This window comes from Gasterosteus aculeatus, chromosome 9, assembly GCF_964276395.1.
Source record: "Gasterosteus aculeatus chromosome 9, fGasAcu3.hap1.1, whole genome shotgun sequence".
NCBI classification, from domain to species: Eukaryota; Metazoa; Chordata; class Actinopteri; order Perciformes; family Gasterosteidae; genus Gasterosteus; species Gasterosteus aculeatus.
Window position 1 is genome coordinate 17,214,897 of NC_135696.1, and position 18,468 is coordinate 17,233,364.

At 45.0% G+C, this 18,468-nt stretch overlaps 1 protein-coding gene across 8 annotated transcripts in view; it reads right to left on the bottom strand.

Annotated features, from left to right (window-relative positions):
• Window positions 1-18,468, bottom strand: part of lrba (LPS-responsive vesicle trafficking, beach and anchor containing) — a 147,404-nt gene that overhangs the window by 59,905 nt on the left and 69,031 nt on the right. For 4 of the 8 annotated variants that reach the window (XM_040187221.2, XM_078109143.1, XM_078109144.1 and 1 more), the window contains 4 exons: window positions 17,618-17,784; window positions 4,568-4,692; window positions 4,294-4,308; window positions 305-448 (listed from right to left, as the gene is read on the bottom strand). In XM_040187221.2, the coding sequence (XP_040043155.2) occupies window positions 305-448; window positions 4,294-4,308; window positions 4,568-4,692; window positions 17,618-17,784 (451 nt within the window). The remainder of the gene's footprint in view (window positions 1-304; window positions 449-4,293; window positions 4,309-4,567; window positions 4,693-17,617; window positions 17,785-18,468) is intronic. The other 4 variants (XM_078109148.1, XM_078109146.1, XM_078109147.1 and 1 more) reach the window with 1 other exon arrangement.

The following is an 18,468-nucleotide window of genomic DNA, read 5'->3' on the forward strand; positions in this document are numbered from 1 at the left end:
GGTGCAATAGTGAGAGGCATCCAGAGGTGTTGTGTTCGGTAAGGCTTTTTTATTTTGATTTTTTTGGATTCTCATCTAAAACAAGACACTGTGAAATTAAAGCAAAACTATAACATCATATGGTCAAAATAGTAGATCCTGGTGGACAAGACAAATTGCATGAATAACTCACTATTCTCAACAGTGGAACTGCACATGAAAGGTTCAGAGCTCCATGAAAGTGACAACGGGGGCACGTTTCTTTATTTCGTTTGGGCCGTGGGGCAAAGCGGCGAGAGGTGAAGACAGCGAGATGTTTCTTTACCTGTTAAGTTGTCGAGGTCCTTCTCCTCTAAGGACGACACAGTGTCATCGTCTCCGTCGAGCAATGTCTCACTCTCGGAGTTTTGATTTCCCAGAGCTTGGCCCCTGATGGACTGCTTGCCTTTGAGAACATCCTCCTCGGACGCTGGGGGGGGAAAGGGGGGCTTCAATACATCACATGTCCATTGCAGTGTTAAGCATATAGCGTTAACAGGACAAAACAAACATTGTTAACTTTGTAAAAGTGAGCAGTTTGATGGCTTCCAAAAGTTTTAATGGTCGAATTAGATTTTTAACTGACTTAACTTTTCTCTGGGAAAAGCAGCAAATCACAGCGAACATTACAAAATAAACCATGGCGGCAGAAAATGTATATTTAGATTTACTAATAAAAAGTGGATGTGCTCCAATATGAGCCGTCAGTTTAACGGTGGTGGTGTGGTAAATAAAGAGAAGGATGTCCGTTCAAAATCGGTTACAGCGTAACATCCTCACGTCAAATACAAATTTTGAAGCTAATCTGCGTTTTCAGAATTATATCCTTTCACTAAAAACAATTGATTCGCGACCAATGAGTTATTTTATGAATTTAGTGACCTGAGCAACCTATTTTGTTGCTTTTCAAAAGATTTTCAAAAAAGGGTCAGCGTTCTTATTAGTGAAGTCTAGCCTCCCCTAAGCACCGCTGTTTAACCTACATTCAGCAGTGAGGAGGCAATTCAGACAGAGCGGAAAAAACAACGAGCAACACGGGCCGACCCCGAAAAAGGCCGACGTGATGCAAACCCCCTCCAATGAATCAAAACAAAACACCATTGCACACAAAGAGCGTTCCAGCGCGTCTTAAAACCAGCCCAGGGCATCACACGCTGCCCGTTTTGATCTCAACTCGACGTGACTTGAGGTTCCGAACGGATTGTTTAAGAAAAATGTTAATCTGCAAACATTTACAGAGCCCCGCATTCCCCAGTGGCGCATGCTGAGGATCCGCAGACGCGAGTCCACGACGGCACGAAGACGGGCTGGCACGTCCTCCCTCTCTCTAAACATCGCTGTCAATACGTGCTTCTGTGCATGTGTTCTAATCCGGCATTCCGGTAAAAGTTTGTTTAAACAGACTTTGTGGACTTATTGTCTTGATCACCATACAGGAGAGCAATTGCACTTCCTAAAAAACGGACGGCCACGTCATGTGGCTACGGAGTTTGAAACTGCTAGAGGAGCCGGGGACAAAAAAAAAAAAAAAAAAATCTCTTTGTGGAAAATGTGCAGCTTGCTGATATTTAGAACGGTCTTCCTGTAATTAAGCCTCCCAGGAGGATTCTTTAGTTAGCAGCACTGAAATTACTACCAGCTCCCCTAATACGTACCACATGCCAGTGTATTCACACCGAGCAAGTGGACAGGGGACTTATCGCGGGATTAAAATACAGAGATGGAGCTCAACTTTTTATGCATTTCACCGGCAACGTGCCCGGCAGTTCTCCACCCAGAGTACTGACGAGCAACACACACACAGTCTGATGCAACCAGCTGGGCTGATCCATGCTCCCGCTATCCCCCTCAAGCACAAGATATTAATAGCTCCTCAGTATAATGCACACTAGTGCTACAAAAATACTAGAAGCAGTCAGCCCGTGTAGCAAGGAACGCGATTCTGACCAGTCACGTCACACATAAAGGAAACGTGCAGATAAGTGACAAGCTTTGCGCTAACTTCTCTCCCTCTGTGCCTAAAATGGACGGTGTTTATTTTTTTCTTCTTTTAATTTGACAACTCTGAGGTTGTGGTTGGGTTGTAAGTGTGTGTGTGCGCGTATTAAGGGAGTGATGATGGTAAACTTTGGAGTACCAGCTTTTAACAGCTGGATTGAAAAGCATAATATACAAGTGTAATGTAGAATAAATAGTGCTTTAAATAATAATAGAAAGGGAAAGAAGGTGGGGGGGGGGGGCAAACAACAAACCCAGGTTTGCCTTGATTCACCTTATCAAAATGTCTTTGAAATCAAATAAGAATTTTAAAAGATCAACAACACAGAATTCATGTAAATAGTAAACGTGCCACATTGACAAAAGAAGCCGAGGCCCTTTGACTTCATCCCTCATCACAGGCCAGACACTCGCATAAATCCAAACAGGTTACACTTTTCTGGGACCCCATTTCCCCGAGTGAGAGGTTCAACTACCTGCTTATACAACTCAAGGCATGCATGGTCACAGCAATTAAATTGTCAAAATGAACAAATTTGTTTTTAACGGGAGCGTAGCCAGCAGTGTGGTCATGAGGCGAGTATTGATTACCAGAACAGAGACATTAGTCTTCAGGTATTTACTCTGCCACCTCTGGTGCGCCGGCCCGGGCCAGACCAAATCAATCCCCAGAAAAAAGACGGTTCTTTCCAGGCGTAAATGCATAACGGCCTACTCGAGCCCCGCTGGCGAGTCACGCGCTCTCCTGTGGAAATCCTCTTGGCGCTGCATGAATGACAACGGTTGTCCCGGCACTCAACACAGAAATGCACATTTCTCCATGTTCAAGTGCAAAGACTCTTTTTAAAAAAGAAGAAAAAAAAAAACACTCAGTAAAAAATGGCAAGTATTTTCCATCGCATCCAATTCTGTGATCACGCGTGAGATTTGAAAAGTGCAGCCACAAGTAGCAAGAAAATTAGGCTAAATTCAGGCTTGATCTCATACTAAATATTTTCTTTGGGGGAAGGACTGCCTTTGCCCCTCTGCATCTGATGAATATAATTACAGCCAGATATGACCTTTGTGCTCTGTTTGAAAAGTCAGCCCTGCGTTCTCATCTTGAGCTGCACTTCCTCAACAAATGTCGGGTCGACTAGAAACAAGACGAAAGGTTACATCAGAAAATGGATGCCGGCGGGCGTCCGTGTCAAAGAGTTATTTTAATGATATATCCCCGTACTTCTGCGGGGCAGCGCGCTCTCTCCCGAGGTTCCGTACCCTTGCCACAACCAGCTGCTGGCTATTTTTACACAGACTTTGGCTTCAAAAGCAAATGGGTTTTTTTGAGGAATTTGTCTTTCGACCACCCGAGTGACGAGCAAACCCAGCACGCGATCTGAAACAGAATAAAAATGCAACACACCAGACTAAATACCGGAATGGCTCAACATCAACGGTTCTAATCGGCTAAAAGAAGTCAACGGGAGAGCATAGGGGGGCATGAGGAGTCTGTTCTCCGTCATGAACTAGCAGAAGGGAGAACGGGGCCGAATCAAGGAGACAAAAGTCAAAATCAGAGGCTCGCGGCTCCCAGCTGGCCTCGGCCATTACCGCCGGCCAGAAGCCTTTAGATCACATTCATATTGACTCCTGTCACACCTGCCATTTGTCTTTGGGAACGGCGTCACGTTTAAAAAGGGGACTATTGCAGGTGACACATTGAGGACGTTTTTGGTCCATAAACGGCCATTTACCGGGGAGAGTAATTGATCGGGGTCCAGCGTGACGATGGCTGTATCCCCCCCCCCCGGTTGCTGGACTCCTCTGGAGAAATGAGGGAGCACTCTGAAGGAGACTCCTGATGCCAACGCGCAGACACGTGTCATTCAGAACTGTGGTTCTGATTTTTTTTAAAAGGCACCCGTCTTTACAGGGAGGAGCACAGAAACAATGACAAATACATGGGCTTTATTTAAATACTAGAGGGAAAAGTAATCAGTGCTGTTGGTTTAAAGGAGAACTTTGTACTTTGGGTAAAAGCAGAGTAGTGACAAAGCTTTGCTCCATATCACTTTCTTTGTGTTTACTAGAGTAACATTTGAACTGGAGGACCAATTCAATATATCACTCTCAACCAATGAATTTGTCATAATCATACACATTTAATTGGGACTATTCTGATATTTTTACCTGCGATCTAACAAACTACGCTGTAAAGGAACGCATGAAAAGGCATAAATCCCCATATCATCCCTCAGTCAAACGTAAAAACATAGGAGCATGAAAGCTACTTACCACTGATATAAGCCACTGTTATGCAGCAAAGAAAAAGGAATAGAAAAAGAATTTCATTTAAGTCACAGCCACTTCACTCAAAAGGTAATTCCTGAGCAAGGCATGCTACAGAAACACAGTTGATTATGAGTGTGAGAAATGACCGTTGAGATCTATTTTACCATCTTGTTTTACACTAAATCCAAAGGGAAGACTCATTTCTATCACCCCTGTAGCTGATGCGAACACCAAGTGTGCGCCACCGACAGGAGGCGTCTGGGTGGACGGGACTGACCGTGCTCGGCGGCGCCTTTGAGCGTGGCCTCTGAGTGAGTGGATCCGAAGGGGTTCCTGATGAAGCGGCGTCGCCGCCTTAAATCGTCCTCCCAGTAGTCCAGGCGCCAGAACTCCCTCGGCCGGCTGCAACGAGACAGAGGTAGCACATGTGTTAGCAATTACCAGCCAGCGTGGTGTAGCAGCCCGGCATTAGCGCTCGGTCCGAGCAAAGCGCACATAAAGACAGCATTGTGTTTTTGCCGTTTCTTTATTCATTTATTTTTAAGCTCCAGAATAACTCTGGAAAAAAATAAAATAAATAAAAAAACATTCATTGAGACAAAAGCTTGCGGCCCAAATCAATGGAGGGAGTCGACAATGACAGTATCTTCAATCTCGAGAATTGGGTGCTTCCCTTTTCATTTATTTTCCCTCCTCTCTGGAGGTGAATTGAGCACCGAGTGCATCACTGTGCAAGGAGCCGATGCCAGCGTGATCATTTTCCACACACTCCTTTGGCACATGCCTCCATTCCAGGCTCATTTCAAGCTCAGCAGGACACCTCTTGTCAGGTCTCCTGGCTAGCGGGATAAGGAGAAGGCCATTATAAACAGAGGAGGGGGGGGTAGAAGGCATTACCAATATTAATCAATGTCTACAGCACCCATTTCCCTTTCCGGTCTTCCTCTCACTTTAACGGTCTGTAAATCAGTCTGATCCGTGTTGACTTTCAAAGAGTCATTGCCACATCGCATTGTACATGTACAACGAGTACCTGTCTGAAATGAAAGATCGCTTCTATTTTTGAAGGAGGTTTAATTAAAACACAGTCTGAAGTATTCATTGAAAGAGGCCCGGAGGCACCGCGAGGTGTAATAAAAATAATTTCTGTCATTACATGAGCAACGTGTTCTTTTTTGGAAATTCAACAAACCCTTTTGGAGCAAAAACAAGATGTTTATGTGGCATCAGGCGGCACAAACGTCCACTCTTTTAAACTGTAAAAACAGCTCATGCGTTAATGATTAACAACTCAGTTGGGAGGAAAGAACAACATGCACTTGGGTCCTTCGTGAGACTAAACCCTGACTCGAGCCAAATAGCCGTTTTACTGGTGCTGAACCTTCTCGTGAGGAGAATCCTGGGCCAGGTTTGTCCAGGAGTTAATTTTGGTGGCATTTGTTTATCGCAAATATTTCTAAAATACACTATTACAGTTTGCCACCGTTTCATAAAATACTGGAAATCTTTAATTCTGCTTGGCTGCACGAAAAGCTCCCATGAATCATATAGTAGATGACTGATATGCACCTAAATGTCAGTGCAAAATGGTTTTAAATTCTTCAGCGTAACCCTTTATTTCATATTAAAAGTCAAATTTAAAAAAGGCACAAAAATAACCAAGATTTAATTGATTTAAAATGTTTGAGTAATAAAAAGCAAACCATGACCTGGTTTTTAATAACTAGCTGCAGTGTATCATGTGAAGGTGTAAAAGACACAGTTTATGGTTTCAGTAGCATAAACTATGACGGGAGAACCCCTCCATACTCTATGTGATCTACTCTTGAACGCAGCTCTGGCCGGGGGGCTCCTCACAAATCTTCAGCCCAGCACCAATGATCACACAGGGGCCTCTAAAAAGGGGAAAGGAGCTTTACGCAAGAAAATAAATACAATTTCCAAGCGGGTCCTTTAAAACCTGGCATGCCCATGGCTAATGAAAACCATTGATTATTTGATTTATCTGGACAGAAGTAATATATGCCCGTCTCAAAAAGCGCTATGACGAGCTGCGGGTTGCTGCTGCTCTTATCATCTCGAGTCGGGATGTAAACTCGGTGCATAGAAACAAACCGGCGAGGCAAAGATATGGGGACGGTTTTGGGAAGCATAGATGGGAATGCAGATTCTGTATATTCAGAGCAGCGAATGTGTGTGTGTGTGTGTGTGTGTGTGTGTGTGTGCAAGATGCAAGTTGGAAAGACGCTGGGGATGCAGGTCTGCGCGACACCAGATTTCTCACCAGTGACAAAGACGCCGCTCCGTGTTTGCGTGTGATAGCCTCCGAACGCGAGTGGCCACTTCATCATCCTGCCTGCGGCGGTATTCATCTACGAAAATAATTATCACGGTTGTGCACGGCTCCGAATCAGAACGCACTCGCCTCTCATGGAAGAGGAGGGGGGGGGGGGGGTCTGATTCACACAATACACATTAATCCATCAGGAGGGGAAGCATTGGCTGGAGTAATTAGTCAAAGCGCTGGGTGGGTGGGGAGGACGGGGAGGACGGGGAGGGGGGGGACAAACCTCTGCCAGTCATATTCACCCGGCGCACGATGAACGGGCGACAATAGGAGCCCTAATGACGGGGTGCTAGAAGAGGTGGACACGCAAAGATGAAAGATACCTCGTCATCAATCGCCGACGACGAGGAGCGCTCGCCGTAACAAGAACAGAGCCCCCCCTCCACCCCCCCCCCCCCCACACACACACAGCACGCCGAGCAGGTTTCCACAAACATGATAAATTATTCAGAGCTCATCCATCCTCCCGGGGCATCCTTGGCAGAATTTACTGGAGCACCCTTCTTCAAAATAACAATTATAATAACAAAAGGGCCAGCGTGGTGGCGCGGCTCACGCCGAACACTTTTGTAATTAGTGATTAGTTTGGTCATGAAAAGGTGGCTGTCGTATGATGATTAAAGGGGGGATCTGACAGACAGCGTCTAATACACACCACTGCGAGCGCTGAGTTTGTGTGTATTACAGAGTCGTTGTGACGTGGATCCCGTTGGCTACTGATGAAACAGAGGACGGAGGAGTTTTATGTGAGGTAGTAAATAGTAATCCATCCACGTGGCCCTGCAGCGTTTTCCCCCGAATCAGGTAAGAAAACAGTTACGCCGCCAATTCAATAAAGCAAGGAGATGCTTTTCTGGGGGGGCTCTTTTGAGATTTTAATTGCGCTACTACACATGTCTATTTACATTGAACTGAGCAGGCAACCAGAGACACAAACAGATGTGAGAGGTGTTCGGTATGAGAGCTGGTTCAGGATTAGTACAACGCTCATTTGGAAAAAGGAGCATTTAGAAAAGCGGTATGATTTTTCATATAATACTAATAGAATGCTATGGTTACTATTAAATACAAGCATTGCAAATAAATACCTTTCCGTGTTATACATTCATCTTAAACAAGAGTCTGTCAATAGATACATTTTCTTTCCTTTGTTGACTATTATAGTAAACTGCTGCACTGAAATACCGCATTACTGAATTTGTCCTAAAAAAAATACTAATCCGGCAATTTAAGAAACCCCTAAATAAACAATCCCAATCCACTTTCAAGTCACCACTATTAATCATCACGTTATCACACCACTCAAACATGGTAATAGATCCTCTCTGCAGGTCCTTTCATAGCGCTGCTATTAATATTTGTTTGTTAGCTGGCGAGGACAAACGACTGGCGCCATCGTCATGGATCGCATGTTTATTTTTGGGCATCCTTTTGGCCATTTTGTATTGTGTCATTTGAATTTACCTTTTTAAAGAAGGTACGGTGAACACAGAGAGGTAGAGACGATATTACTTGTTGGTGCAGGTTCCCCTTCGAAGCATTTGCCGTTATGTAAATAATAAAATGACCTTTATCCCAGCAAGCAGCGCCAGCGGCGTGCACGTGCTTCCATATATCACCACAAGCGACTGCACTTGGGCACAAACAGTCATTCATAACCTTTCCCGCTAAATTAATTTGGGTACAGTGAATGAGGCCCGCATATGCAGAGGACATTTCTCTCCTTCCTTACTTTATATTAATGCCAGTTCCCATCGGCGGCCCTCAAATTGCTCAAACATCGCCGCTATCCCAAAGATCATTTTGCTTTGATTTGCATAAACCATGTGTTTAGAAGAAACGGCGGCGCGGCGGCAGATTGAGGATTTGTCATGTTGAGGACTGGTTGCCGGAGCACCGGCCCTTTGTCAAACGCTGGCAGCGATCACATAGATGGAATCTCCGGACTGAAATTAAAATGAAAACGGGACCAAATACCTTTCCCGCTGAAATTGTTCGACATGATTAAGTCTTGCCGAAGTGATTTTCTACACGTGCATTACTGCCGTGCCTTCCCACTTCCCAGCCGATGAGGTTTAGACGAGACATTCTCCGCGTGTGTATGTTAATTCACCTCAGCTAATGTTGTTTACGACACTTACCGGAGGTAATGTCGGGGTCACAGACCCGGAGACGTTTCCATCTTATCACAGCAGGGGTCATTTTGCTCGTCCTTACTATTAATCCCGGGGAGTTAATCATCTAATCAGTCTATTTGAAATATTAAGATATTTTAAATAATGTGACCAGCAACTATAAAAGGATTGTAAAAGGATATTTAGTAAAAGAGTATGTGCCTGACTTAAAGAGAACAAACATACCAACTGAGGAACTGTGAAACAAAGTCCCTCTACATTTACATCCCTCGCCTTCATTTCCCACCCATCTCACTGTATTTGTTCCAAACACACACACACACACACACACACACACACACACACACACATTACTGCGAAAGCACAGGCACCTACCACTCCTCCCAATTAACTCCAATTTATCCAAGAGCTTTCAAAAAGCGATCTGGGGAAGAGCAGAGAGCGACTGATGCGGCGTCTCTGCAACTTCTCCGGCTTGCGAGGATCAAAGCACTCCCATGGGTGGCAGGCGGAAGGCTTCAGACTCCCCAGAATGCAGTGCAGCCAAATGGAATAATGCAAATCGAGCCCTAATTACCACCAGCTTAGTGTGCAGCTTCCAATTAGCAGCAATTACACTCAGTGTAAAATCTCCAACAAAAAGCCAGACGATTACACACTAATTATATCAGATTTCATGGGAGGTAAAAGAGAAAGCATTGTGTTTGGTAAGTTAGCAAATATTGACCAAAGACCAGAATGTGTAATATGCAGTAAAGAAATTAAGCTTTTTCCACTTGAATGAAAAAAAACTGTTGCAGATGATTTCAAAGTTGAATGTTAAAATAGCTTCCAGGATTGTCTTAATTATCTAAGCATCACTACATAATAAATAGTGTATACAGACGCTCCATGCTACACCGCTCAAGTGGTACCATCTGTATTTTTGATAAAGGGTCACATTTCCTGTGATTTTGACAACATGCATTTAAGGCCATTTATCACCAGTGCTGCGAGGTAATGAGGGCGTCCACTGGACCAGCGTTGCATAATTCTGCCATTACTGGCCCATTGTAATAATCATCTGACCTCTAGCTTTCAGACCTGAACTTGAATGCTGTGACAAATCAGCACACACACACACACACACATCAGACGTCTCCAACACACGGCAAAAGAAAAACATAGTGGAGAAGCTCAAGGTCAGCAGAGATTGGGAGGAGGAGGAGGACTTTGGGAGGGGGGGGGGGGGCTTAAATCTAACGACACACATTAGCCCATGTTTAACCTTCATCACCTCACATGCCGAACAGTTACACTTGTTTTGAAATATACCATTTTCAACTCGCTTCAGGAGCAACACATTCCAGCTGGGATTAAACTACAAGGAGAATTGTCAAAATCCAACAGATTTTTGTTGTACTTTATTGAACTCCTCACTAGTCTGTTGGGAGTCCTGCTTCGGGACTGCGAGGCTCGACAAGCTCATCTAGCGAGCATGTCTGCTATTCATGAGCACCTCCTCCCCTCTCCATCACACGGCTGAGCCCATTATACCGCACTTACATCGCAGTCTGGGGGGTGGTGGGGGGTTGTGTGTGTGTGTGTCTCAAGTGCAGCAATTCCTTTGCAAGGTGATTGAGACGATCATATAAACAGAGGTCTGACTAACTATAATGGCCGTGTACTTATCTCTTCATTCGAGAAAATGATCCAAAGGAGAAAAAAACACAAGCGCAAAGTCTCCGTCTGGAATTTTAAATAATACATTTCTTTCAGTGATTTATTATGTTGTTGGTATTGTGTGTTTTTTTTGTACATATAACATTGCCCCATGACCATCAGACATTGTTCTCTCCCTCAGTCTGAATATGAGCCCGATCTCAGTTTGTTCTAAAATGCGGATCATTTCATTGACTTTGTAAAGCTTTAATCGTCCATTCCTCTAGTGAGTGTTTCTTTACAAACTGTACACAACACGGTTCTAGCACCCATCAGCAACGTTATTTCCCAAACATCACAGAACTTACACATTAAACTGGCCTGGTCTGACCCGCTACGGGTCCTGCCGATCTTGATAAATCTACAGCTGAAGATCTATAAGGAAAGGATTATCCGGCGTCTTCTGCTCTCTTCGCTGCGCATGTTGATATTTTATGTGGCCTTTTTTTTCCCCCTGCGTTAGTTGGCAAAAGAAAGAACTGGCTTCTAAAGATAAAAGGCCATTTCTTTTTTGGCAAATGGTGAAAGTAGAAAAATAGATGACCTTCTGGTACCGGGTATAATTACAGCAGCTGGAAGAATACCAATCTATCACCAGGAGGAGGAGAGGGGGGCTGACACGCTGCAAAGGGGTTAGTCAAAGGAGATAGCCTTTGACTAACTACTGGCCCTGGACAATCGATACTCTGCAGATATTGCATTCAGGGAGAAAGGCGAGAAGAAGGGGGGAAAAAAGCCCTAAAAACTTCCCAAATGGCTTTTCATTCAGATATTGATCAGCACCTTTTATCATGACCTTGCTCCACCGAGGCCATATACTTCTTTAGGGTATATGGAACTCATAAATCTGAGAGTTGCTACAGTCACAGTGGGCCTGTGAGCAGCGAGCTGGGATGCTGTAATTGGCCTTTCAGGGATGGCGGCGCTCTCCCGTGCTTCGTAACAAGGATTCCGTTCCCGTTCCGAGCTGCTGGGGAGACGTCGAACGATGCGGACGCCGGTAAAACGAAGAAGCAGGTCTATGGAAGGATGTAAAGAGGTTTTTGTGAATTGGTCAAAGGGAAAAACCTTCTCCCCTCCTTCCTGATCCACACAAGAGCAAAGTGTCCTATTGAGACCGGGTACCTTAACCGCAGACGGAGAGGACACGCTCCATGATGAAATAATTCACTGTTATAAATGACTGTTCACAATGAACATATTTGGAAAATCAATGGAGCCAAAAATAAATCTAACTACAATTACCGCCCCCCTGCTTGTATAGTTCACACGCATGTCGGTCTAAAATACCAACGCTTCACAATTACATCCCATAAGAAAATAATAAGACATTTTCATTATCAGCTTGTCAATTCTTGAGTTGTGATCATTCGTTCTTTTGGGAGGTCACAGTGACCTTTGACCGCCACATTTTAATCAATTCATCCTCGACGTTTGTGCTGGAGGTTTTGAAGAGATTCCCCGTATGGCCGTGAGAGGAACGAGGCAGACACTCGCGGACTTAACTGGAAAAAAAACGTTCACTTATTTCAACGCAAATTTAAAAAAACACCAGTTTCAACCCAACCACTCGGCTTTTTTTTCTTTCTCTTATCGGCTCTAAATTTCCCTGTGACCTGCAACACTTAAACCGTGCGAACATGTGGACATCATCGGCTGTTAATGTGTTCCACCGTGACACTTTGTTACTGTACTGTGTATACAGAGGAGGTAAATGTTATCATTACGGCTGTATTCTATTCCATATCCACGAGCCCGACTGCACGGTAGGGCCTCCGTGGCACGTTATTTTATGTAACTGATGGAACGCAAGTCTGTCAAACTGGAACAGCCCCCCCCCTCCCCCAGAGACTCGGGGAACGTCCTTTTTGTCCCCTTTTTCTGTCCCAGACACACGTCGCTGTGCGTGATTAACGAGGTGTAAGTGGTTTTCGCGTCGAGCCCGTTTAAGGGCTTTACGGTCGGAGCTCCCTGTACTCGATGCAAAAGATGCGCGCGACCGCAGTGTGTTTATGCGGCATGTTTACGCCCGTAACAAGGCAGACGGCTGAACGCAACTCGAGCCGGCGGCTAATTGGTTCTGAAGTGGTGGCGGGCTTGGACCAGAGGAAACGAGCGTCTCCGCCTGGAGGAGACGGGTGCCGAGGGCCGCTGCAGCTGCCACTGCTCAGTGCATGTTTGTGTTTGGATGGGAAGCATTTACAACAAACCAAAAGCTATTATTGATTATAAATGGTCCGGACAAACTTGGGGACTGTTTGAATGTGAAGGGCTCATTTCTTCATTTAGCTAAACTTTATTTTGGTGAAATATTTAACAGTATCGATGTGTTCGAAGGAGTCAAAGTGGAAGAGTGATCGGTGTGTGGAAGTGAACCAATTAGATAATCTGGTGTGTAAATCTGTAAAGGTCGGCGATCCAACAGTGTTTATTCTGTTTGCAAATACAACAAAAGGGAAATGAGACGGTCAGATAAGTGAGCAGCTGCAGAGTTTTCCATCGAGCCAACAAGACACGCTCCCAACCTTCTACGTACACATTTGTGCCATCGCTCACCGGCGCGGTTTAGTGTACACGACAGCGAAAGGATGTGGAAAAAAAAAAGGTCCTTCTTGTCTGTGTCTCCATCTTAACTTTTGATGCTTCAGTAACAAACATTCCTATCCTTCTTCCATCCGCCCGTCTTCCTGCTCCTCACGTGTCGCGCATTTCCGAGAGTCGGTGCACTCTAAACAGTTATGTTCTTGTTTCCTACGATCATAATCTCCACTGACGTGCCGGAGTCCCATTTCTCTTTTCAGCTGTGCGTGCACACTGTCGGCGCGGCCATAATGCACCAGGTGTCCAGCGGACACGCACGCCACGCAGCGCCGACGTTGAGCAGACCTTCGCTTTAACGCATGCATTACATTTCAGTATTATGTATCATAATTGTGATTTAAGTGTGGAATAAAAAGCACACGAGTAGGAGATGAATCGTGCTGCCGCGGGTTTCTCATGCGATCATTTATTTTTAAAAAAGGAAAATGCAATGTCCCGACTGTAGGGAGCACAACGGCGCATGTTCAGAGCAGAATGAATTGATTCCTTGGGAGCATGACGCAGTCGCAGCCCAGGAGGAGGCTCAACGAAGCAGAAGAAGTGGGGCTGCAATTATATGGTTTATTGACGGATTAGTTAATAAAAGGACATAAAACCTTTGAATCGGTAAAATAAATATGTTAATAGTTATTTGAAGTACTTGTTTGGAGGAAGCCTTGGTACATATATTTCAGAGCAACAAATGCGAAATTTGGGCAAAATGTATTACGTTGCCATGGAGATGTCACCGTCAACAAAGCCAGACCGAATAACAAACAGTTTTGACCAAGCAGAACAGCCAGAATAACTGACTAGGATTATTTAGTTGGGAATAATTCATTTCAAAGAGAAACACCTTAAATTTGAAACAAAATCTTTAGGGGCCCTTAAACCAAAAGGTATCAATTAATTATTTTAATAAACCAGACTAGATAAACTAATGTCATTGCACTTTAGTACTGAGACAATGAAATGTAGTTAAGCATCTAACAGGAACAAAAGCACAAAATAATAAAATATAGCATGTAGAACAAACACTAAGTAGTATGAGGACACCAGATACACTATAGGTAGTACTAATATTGTTATAATTATGTAATAAGGGATTACAGTTATAATTTGTTTGTCACTTTCAAGCGTAAATACCAAACACTAGTGTTCATACCGACTTTTCGTTTTTTGTCACTGCTTATTAACCACTTCAGATTGTTGGTGGGACAGAAAGAGCAATTTTAAGATATTGCACTGGGCGAAGGAATATTGTTCAAATAAATTCAAATAATTGTAAGAAGAACATTCCAGGTATGAATTCGTAAAGATAGCAATAGTTATACAATAACTAATTCTATTGATTATTACGTCTATTAAGTATTTCCTCTACTCATGCATCCGTGTTTATCTGATGTGGACATTGTGTCCATTGTGAACATTTTCTTCTTCACTAAAAAGAAAACCTCCTCGGTCCATTGTGTGTCTTCCGTGTCATTACCGGATGAAAAGCAAAAGCCTTTTCCAACAGTGAACGTTCTGCTCCGGCTTCTTTCCCTCAATAGTGTGCTGCTAAAATGACACAGCACAAGATAAAATAGTAATGCTAATATCAATAGTTTGTCCATTACAGGTCAGATAACTGTCCAGCAGAACTGTTACAAAGCTGTTCTTTTTCGATCCCACAAGGCCGATCAATACGGGGGCATACTGTTTCAATTTTGCCGGCATTGATTTTCTCTATAACACTCCAACCCTAAAGCATTCGTCTTTCTGAAGGAAGGAAGATTTGATTTACTGAAGAAAAATTGGAGTGCACATCAAAGATTTTTTTTTTTTTCGCGGGCGGGAGGGTGACACGCAGAAAGATGGATGTCCCTTGGCTGGGGAGCCTCTAGCCTAAGGGCGTCCATTAGAGCAGTGGTGCTGCAGAAAATGAGCTGCTTATACGAGGGACGAGGAGCGCAGGGGGAGGGAGGGGGGAGTCGGGGGACGGAGGTGAGTGGGACTCGCGGTAGGTGAGCATCGTTGGAATGAACCGCCGACACAAAGGCTGCTGATGCAGGCTTAAAAGGGGAGGAAGACAGAATAGGGAAAAGGGGGCGAGCCCCGGGGAGAACAGCGACACCTCTTCCCTCTGAACAGCGTTTCCATTTGCCTCCGACGGACCGGCTGCGTCAGCCGATTGTCACCCGAGGCTTCCGGGTTCAGAAAACGTGCACGTCACAATTTTTCAGCCCCAGCCTCCTTCCATTTTTTTTATTTTTTTATTTTTTAAACTCCCCTCGTCTCCTGCATCCAGAGTGAATTTCCATGGTACATTAGTCAGCCTATTACAATGCAATAAAAAGAAGGTATGAGAGGGGAAGGAGGGGAGAGTAGTGCGGCTCCCCAGAGGCCGTGGAGTTGGCGTTCTCCATCATCTGCCCTCGTCTACCCTCTCTGTCCGTCGACTTTGTCCAGGTGTCATATACATGAAAGATGATTCCTGACCCAAATAAACACCGCAGCGGTCTGGATGCTCGGTGGGCCCGAGCTCAATGAAGGGGGAGAAAAAGAATAAAGAAGAAGCTGCGATGAGTGATGAGGAGAGGCAAAAAAAAAAAACCTCAGACATCTGCCAGTTTACTTCATTTGTGGCCGTCTTGCTAGGTGTTCATTTGCTTCAAAGCAGGCTGGCGTGTTGAACACCTGAGTCTCAAGGCACCCGGACAGAAACGTATGGATGAAACAGGTAGTCAGTCGCCTGTCTGCCTGCCTGCGGATCCGTCGACGTCTTGACACCAGGTGACAGACAAGGGCACAAAAGCGATTGTCTGGTGGAAGAAATTCTCCCTGGAAGGCCGGTGATACAACAAGAAAGAGCAAATGACGGGGAGGAGGAGATGTTGTGAGCAAGAGAGAGAGAGAACCGCAGACAAAGCAGAGATGGAAAACGGAAAATCACCTAACACCTCTTTTCTCCAGAGGCCGAGGCCGCTGTAAGCTGGATATTAAGACACAAATTGCATTCAGGCGGGTCACGCCGTGTCAGAAGATATTAGACGCCCGCCGTGAGGAAACAACAATTCCCATCAGCTCGTGAGAAAATAATATTTTCATTTTCAGACTCTTTATTGAATGGAAACTTTGGGGAATACGCTTTTATGGCACGCGAGCAGCCAGGCAACAAAAGGTCGTAATCATCGCCCGCGTATTGTCTTTGTGTTCCCGGGATTTCAATCTCACAGCTGGAGAAAGCATTGTGTGCGCCCGCTCCCTTCCCCCATCTGTACTCACAGGCAGCGGCGTTGCTGCATCACACGTTGTGCTGTCGTATTTGGGGAATTAGGGAACAAACATCTCTTATTTTAGAGCGCCTGAAGGCACGCAGGTGTGCCGGTGTATTTTTTATTTTTTTCCCTTCACTTTTTACTTGTTCTTTTTTTTTTCGGCACCAGATGTTTCTCCAATGCCCGCATACCACGGGCTCTGGTGCGTAGCTGCACCACCTGACCTTCACAGTAATTGACCAAAAGTATTGATGTAACGGCACAGGACTGATTGTGATTTATTAAAAGAACGCAGCACTCCAGGGCCCGGTGCCAACGGCTCCCTGCGCCCATCGGCAGCCATTAGGAAAACCATCAATAGCGCGGCGGCATAAAGGGCGCGTAATGGGGGGACTTTTTCTGGCCAGGGCTCGTAGAATAACAATCTCCATAGTAAATAGTGCAAAGAGAAGAGAGGGAAGTAGCAAAAGGAGCTAGATGGTACCAAAGGAAGCACAAATCGGACAAATAATCCACCGCGTCCTATGAGAGGAAAACAAAACAAAAGGCAGGCAGAGATCGACGCCTGATCCAACAGCAAACTAACCCTCCAACCCAAACGAGTCTCCGGAGAGTTGCTTCAGCCTAACGAGCGCGAGCCGGCGGCCGTCTCTCCGGCTCACCATTACCCGCTACCTGCACAAACAGCCGTCATTAGGGAATAGCTGCTTTGGATTCCGCCGCCTATTCGGCGAAACAAACACGGAGGATCGGGTTCCCTCCGGTCTTAATGGGAGCCGGGCTGTTTAAATGGCTTTCATGTCTCTCTCCAGTCAATGCATCATTCAGCCCACAGCTGGCGATTTCACCTTTGCAAATCTAATTGCATCAAAGCCGGGAGCATTGGGGGACGAGAAAGATTATGATGAGATTAAAAACATTACAGGAGGTTTGAATCATTTCAAGGCTGAGGGAAACGACGCGGTTAATGAAAGAAACTAAACAGGTGCCTCCTCTCGATTAAAGCTTTCTCAGGGAGGCCAACTTGGGGTCTCTAAAGTGTCCTAGCATGTGGACAACAAAACATAATTGTGATAAAATACGGAATTAAATGATTTGTCATGTACAAGGATTAAATAAAAAATGTAAATAAAATGCATTGTGTGTGTGTGTGTGTCTGTGAATGAAGCCAACAGAAAACCTACAGCAGTTTTTCTCACCTTAACACAAAATTTCATAATATTTCAGTAAAAAATGTAAAACCTGAAGAGATGACGACAATGTAACAACTCCCAGAATGCTTCAGCTGTCTCACGTGTTCTCACCTCTTGGAAGAGCTGCCCCAGGCGCCATGTTTGTCGGTCAGGATGTTGACTATCTTCTGGATGAGCTGTGTGGCGGTCATGTGATCGCGGTACTTGGCCGCTCGGATCAAGTGGTCGCACATTTTCTCCTCGTCTCGCTTCTCCGCCGCGTACTGAGCACAGGCCGACTGAGAACCAAAGAGAAGAAGAGGTGCATTACACATTCTGCAAGAGAAGGGATCACGAGCGTGTCAAGAGACAAAATTATACAACAATTAGGATTTGTGAGAGTATCTGGTGGAACGCATGTGGCGAAAACACAGGTTCTACAGGAAAGTAGAAGACGGACGCGCATAGAAACTCCACTCTGAGTGGAACCAAATGAAAAGCACGGGGGTCATTTCTGTCCCCGTGTCATGTTGATTAATAACAGTGGACACGTAGTCACTAATGCCCCCGCGGCACACCGAATCACACCATACCCACAATGCACAGGGAGGACATTTTTCTCTGTCGGAATTTGTTATCAGAACGGGCCTTTGAACTCGGCGGCGACGGAAAAAGTAAAACAAAAGTGAGCATTAGAAAATGGGGGAAAAGGCAAAACATGTTGTATTCCCAGCTAGCCACGCCCATCATCAGGCTTATATTTCCCTCTTCGTGTTCCCATAACGGCCACTGAAGCTGCGGCATCAAGAACAGAAGCCCGTTATTAATGCACCTTTGGGTTTTTACTCATTGCCTTATCAAATTAACCTTTGACTAAGTCATCGGCATCAGCCCAGATGCATTACTGAACAACGGCAACCTGCTTGCCCAAAGTTACCAAAGCGCTTTATAATGGGTCCTCCTCTTCAATTTGAACGACAACA